A 6,228-nucleotide genomic window follows, 5' to 3' on the forward strand; every position below is an offset into this window, starting at 1 on the left:
GATCTATTTGCTAATGCCAAGGTCAGCAGAAGCAGAGTTTAAAACATGCATAAATTTAAAATTGGCAGCCTTCCAATGCAACCCTAATTTCAACAATAAAATACTTGCAACCTAGTATGAAACTACCATCGTGAATGTCAATGGTGACGGAAACTAGAAGAATAATTCAGCAACATAAATGATTAAAGTATAACCAGAAAAGGAGAGAACAATATATACCGGGTATGCACATGTTCAGAGCTTTAGCAGTAAAAAACGACTCCATGTCAAACAAGTAAAAGTAATTGCGGTCAATTAAATCAGAAAGCAGTTGCCCTGCCAGTCGATGAAGCGTTGCCATGATAGGAAGGGAGAGATGCCATTTCCGGTAACTTGGACCATTGATAAGCTTTGTTTTCACAAGAGGTTTATGGTCATAGAACCAAGTATATACAGCTGAATCTTCTTCTTCATCCAGCTCCAGTTGAATAGGCTCCAAAGGATCTACATCTAAAAGATTATCAGCATAGTCCAATGGAGGCTCCTCATCATCGAAAGGAGGAAATCGCATTCTCTTGAAATGCCGACGATCCCTCTTCTCTCTTCTCATCATGATCCACATTGAACCCCACTGCAAAATTTTATTTAAAATCAGCTGGACATAATGAAAAACATAAATACCATGTAGCCATAATATTCATAACAGAAGTCAATGTTGTAGAAAAAACATATGCTGCTTCTGAAGTAACAGATTGCTCAAAATAAGATCCTGTAAGGGTCACTCAGAAATGACAACATAGACCATAATTGCTTGAGCTTCATATTGCCTTCAACCTACTATGATGACCAAATAAGATATATATATATATATGTAGAGAGAGAGAGAGAGAGAGAGAGAGAGAGAGAGAGAGAGAGAACTAACATACCTGGGCTAAATAAATAGGTTCGACAACCCATGGTATTTCATTCACAAATGTGATGGCTCCAGTGATATGGTATAAAATCTTCACGTCACGAACCTATAATTACAAAAAATGACAAGATCAGTCAAGACCAGAAATGCATACCTACCATGAAAATAAAAAAAGAAGCATATTGAAGGGAAGAGAGGATCAAGACCTGTTCCCAAGGCATTGGCATGTTCTCTAGGAGCTTGTAAACTGCATGTGGAACAAATTTTAGGGCTCCGAGATAAACACGTTTATCATGACGAAATTTTTTTGAGGACATGTCACCATGATCCCTGTACAAGACCATTGTGTTAAACAATTAATTCACCCTGAGCAGCCATCTGAACCAACTTTACTATATTATGCATATATATGACTGCCACAAAGAGGGTTATGTTAGAGATAAGCTGTTAATACGGCTCCAAAATTCAGCAAGAATGTACAAAGAACCACATAGCTTCCAAAAAATAAGAAACCAAGAATTCAAAACCATTAATTTGAGAATATCCAGAGGTAGATTTTCCACTTGGCAAATAAAACAAAACATCATAATTATGGGACTCCTGATATTAAATTAAGGGAACGTGTATAAATAATATAAGACCAGCTGATAACAGGCACCAACAACAGATTGACTATCAACAGCCAGAACAATCAAAGCTAAAACCCAATGAGTCGTGGACACCAGATGACAAATCATTCAAAGAAGAGAAAATGAGTTCTTACCCTCCATGCATCAACCGCATAAAGATAAGTAGACAACATACTTCTCAATAAATGCTGAACATTTACTTCCATTTTTCTCTCTTAAAAATCGTGCAATTTATTTCTCATTACTATTAGCTTTCAGGTGATGGAAGTACAATATAGAATTCATATCTGCTGGACATATTAAACTTCTGAAATGAGAATATCCAAAGAGAATTGGACCTACAAAGATGGGGATACAGATGGTTGTAATATTTCGGCTGAGAGATGAAAGTAACCATTAACATAGTGTCAAAACTAGAGGTTGCGGTGGTGGTGCTAGAAATCTGTTCGCCAAAAAGAGATTTATTAAGGCGGTGGTGGTGGTGGTGGTGGTGGTGGCAGCAGGAACCATATTGCTAAAGTTTGGCAAGATATAAAGTTGGCAATCATGGACTCATGGTTACCAGGTCAAAGCTGGGTTGCAAAGAATTACAAAAAGACAACCTTCAACATTTTTAACACTCTCAGACAGTAAAACTTAACGGTACAAATCCTCATAAAAAAAATAAGACAAATTGACACAGCGAGATTGCCTAAGAAATACTTCGAAGCTATTGTATAGGAAATCAGAACTTATTATGATATATACAAATTGGAGAATGCTAATGTCCCCTACAATAAAGTGACATTAGCATTGGCTACTATTTTTAGTTGGACCAAAATACCTTATTAAATGCTCTTGTCAATTGAATAAGAACGGCATTTTTGTACTTTCATTTTTTTTTTTCACATTTTCTTATAATCTATCTTTGTTATCTCGTTGATTCACCGGGAAACAATCGACTAAAAATTTCTCCCTTCCTCTCCCTTTCCCTCTCCACCTCTCTAAATTTTGTTTTATAAGTTTGCTCTATTCGTGCTTGGTAGCAGTGAAGGAAGATAAAGCTTTGGAGGAGTGGCAGTTTGCAACTGACGAAAGTGTGCTAGGGCAGTGATCATAAGGGTTCATGGCGTTGGCTCATCGACTCATGGACGGAGTTCACTATTTTCTAGCAATGCAACTAAAGGATGCACCCAAAAGTGATGCCGCAATGTCAATGGTGATGGTGAATTTTGTCTGCTATGAACTGCGGTCGCCAAAATTTGAACTGATCAGAGGATGTTAGAGAGAGAGAGATGGGGTGGGAATCTGGAGGGGTGGAGAGAGAATTAGAGAATCTTCTTTTGTTTGTGGCGTGGAAAAAATTTCATTCTTCCACTGAGTGAAGGAGTTGCTGCTACCAAAGAGGGACTGAAAAATTAAAAATTCATGAAATGCTCCCAAGTATTTTTTTTTTTTTTAAATAAGTAAAAGATTATCTATTAAAGGTGCTAGGAGTGCAACCTTCATACACTACTAGACGTATGCACAAAAAGCAAACTAAAGCCCATTTCACAAACTGAACTCACTTATAAAGTTAACAAGAGAAGAAGAGAAAAAGAAGAATCACTACATCTTAGTCCTAAGTAATTTAAATATTAAGGTTCAAACTAGGACTATATTGGTCCAACTGAAAATAATGGTCAATGACTCAACGCTAATGTCACTCCATTATAGAGACTGTTAGCAATCCCTGAGCTGTGCATTTTTTATATACATTTGAGAAATGCAGTTTATACATTATATAATTTTTTCCTTCTACAATGGATATGAGCTTCAGAATCACATCTAATAGACTAATACTGATGAAGTGGCATAACTTGAAAATTAAGTTAAAACCTAGCCCTATTGAACTAGCCCATAATCATCCATCACTAACAGGAGTATGAGCGAATTTGAATCAGTATCCAATATCCAGCCTCTCAACACTCTTATCACACAGAAATGGACAATTCTATATCAGCCCTTCTAGCCTCTTGGTAGGGCAATATGATTATATGATGAACCCTCAACTACGAGGTCAAGGATTGAAGGATAGATAGATACCACAACCCACTTCTAGAAAATGATAATTTTATCTTCAGCATCTATTAAAGCTACCACACAACGAACGTCAACCAAATAGAACAGATTCAAACTTTCTCATCCTGACCTCCTATGTTTCCAGGGCTTGTTACCCAAAATGGCTCTTTAGAACTTTTTTTTTTTTTTTTTTTTTTATAAATAACCAAACTTTATTGAAAAGGCATCAAGCTGATGAAAAGAATACAAAAATAAAGGCCAAAAACTATCTAATCAAATCCTCCACAAAATCTACAAAAGCTTTAAAACTTAATTTTTAAAAATAGTTTCTTTTTTTAACTTGATTCCTAAATTACATGAAATTGATTTTACTAAACATGTTTACCAAACACGCTTTCAATGAGTATTTTCCCATTAAAATAATAATATCCATAGGAATAAAATAATGGACAAATTCAGTTAGAAAACATGTTCACTAAACAAGCTTTTATTGTAAATATGGAAGTGTGACCTACACATTGTTCTAAGGCCAAGTTTGGCTACTACAAAATAATCCATCTTTTTATCTTTTTATTTTTTTTCCATCACATCACCTCTCTACTTTTCTGCACATCTTTTCGTAAAAAGACAAAAAGTGCACTTATTTAGGTCATCACAAACAACCCCTTAAAGTATATGTAATAAACATGCTTTCAAATTTACATTGAAAGTGAGTTTACTAAACACACTTTTTACCTTACCCTTTAGCCATTAAAAGGTTTCCCACCTATAACCATTGAGATTGAGAGACTTCGATTGACCATTGTCTCAAACCATAGCATCAAATCCACCATTGCCGATGTGGATTGCATTCATCCGGTTCTTGGCTTGCCCATTGAACCTAACTTCAAGAGGATTTAAAGGCTCCACCTCAATCAAACTTGGTCCCCACAAGTCTTTCTTTGTGGGCCTTTGCACCATAAACCAAACACCATATTCCATTGTACTCTAACAAGGCTAGCTTTTAGGGTATTACTAGTGAGTAATGAGCAGCTTTCTCTGCTACTAGTTTGATGTAAACCTTTTGGGCAGTGAACAGCCTCCCTCAGACTCTCTCTCTCTCTCTCTCATATCAACACAAACACGCTTTTTAAATGATTGTGACCCATTACTTTATTCAAGCAGCTATTATTTTTATAGGCCAGAACTCATAAAAAGTGTTTTCTCTAAACATGCCTTCCTACACATGTTCTCAGCAAAACCGCTTTCATTTAAGAATTAAGTTGAAAAACAACCTCGTTTTTAAAATAAATAAAAGAAAAACGTAATCCTGGAAACAATCCTGTTTTCAGCTAAATCAAATCAAACCAAACCAAGCCAAGCCAAGCCTTGCCTTGCCTTAAATCCCATCAAATGGGATCAGCTACATAAATCCTTCGTCTCCACGGCCCTATCAAAGGCCATTTCCAAAACTAACTTGTAGATAAAATAAAACCATCAGACATAATCCAGATTATTACACTTACACTTCCAAAACTAACTCGTAAACCTAACAGGGAAGGAGGACATAACATATCCCCAAACAAAAATCTAATTTCTAACAACAACAATAACAATAAAAATAAAAATAAAACCATAAAATGTGTCATGCCAATAAATAATAATGTTAATTAACCCCACCCCAGAGGTGTCTCAACCATTACCAAAAAAATCTCAAAAATAATCTTATATTGAAAGCTCCAATTTTTCAAAGACTTAGTGAAAAAAATGCCTCGTGTTGATGTTTAGCATAAGGTCTCTAAAACGGAAGCTTGTTTAGGGTTTCCTCAAGTCTAGATTTCCTTCAGTTACAAGCTCTACCCAATTTCAACAGTAGCATATATGTAGATACTTAAAAAGAACATTTAGTAGCCAGAATCAACAGATTTAGTCAATTAAAGCTCTTACCAAATCCCAAAAAAATAACTTACTTGATGATCTTCCTAACATGTTCCGGAGGCATATCCTCCTTCTGAGTCTCCACAAATCCAAACTTCCGCTTGTCGCCATACCGTTTCGAATTCAGCTGCATCCACTTCCTGGCCTTCTCCTCCAAACGAGCCTCCACCTCCGCCGGAGACGGAAGAACAGTGTACGACGGCTGCGCCGCAGGCGGTGGCGGGATCGAGGAGCCGCCGGTGCCCGGCGGCGCAATCTGACCGTTGTTCCACATGTTATCTGAATCTAATCTACAACACAGTAAACCCTAAACCATGTAATTTAAGAAACAAAGCGTATTGGTCGATTTGAACTGAGATTTGAAGAATTGCATTCGAGGTTTCTAGGGTTTTCAGTGGCGGTGTTCTTCAGTGATGAGTCTGGACAGACAGAGTGTGAAAGAAAAACTAGCGATCTCCGTTTTTTTAGGCTTTCTTATAAATTCTAATCCTTAGGATGGGCATGCTGGTCGCAGGTGACTGGACTTTTTTTGGTATGGATTGGGCTGTGTTAATGGGCCTGGGGGGTTAAAGTAATGGTTTTTACTCATTTTGACTGGTGGGCCTAACCCGATCAACTTGAGTTGAATTTGATAAAATTTGCAAGTGTCTCGTTTTGATAATTTAAATTATTTATTTTATAAAATTATTTGGGTATATCATTTGACATTTATGAAATTAATTAAATCTATTTGATAAATATAACATTTTC

General features: G+C 36.4%; 1 protein-coding gene across 1 annotated transcript in view; it reads right to left on the minus strand.

Annotated features, from left to right (window-relative positions):
* Nucleotides 1–5,975, minus strand: part of LOC114255775 (Pre-mRNA-processing-splicing factor) — a 17,118-nt gene extending 11,143 nt beyond the window's left edge. Inside the window, exons 1-4 of the mRNA XM_028195304.2 lie at nucleotides 5,511–5,975; nucleotides 1,099–1,222; nucleotides 906–998; nucleotides 220–610 (exon numbers count right to left, since the gene is read on the minus strand). Coding sequence (XP_028051105.1) covers nucleotides 220–610; nucleotides 906–998; nucleotides 1,099–1,222; nucleotides 5,511–5,752 — 850 coding nt within the window. The 5' untranslated portion in view covers nucleotides 5,753–5,975. The remainder of the gene's footprint in view (nucleotides 1–219; nucleotides 611–905; nucleotides 999–1,098; nucleotides 1,223–5,510) is intronic.
* Nucleotides 5,976–6,228: the final 253 nt, after the last annotated feature.

This window comes from Camellia sinensis, chromosome 15, assembly GCF_055761805.1.
Source record: "Camellia sinensis isolate YWXY chromosome 15, ASM5576180v1, whole genome shotgun sequence".
NCBI lineage: Eukaryota > Viridiplantae > Streptophyta > Magnoliopsida > Ericales > Theaceae > Camellia > Camellia sinensis.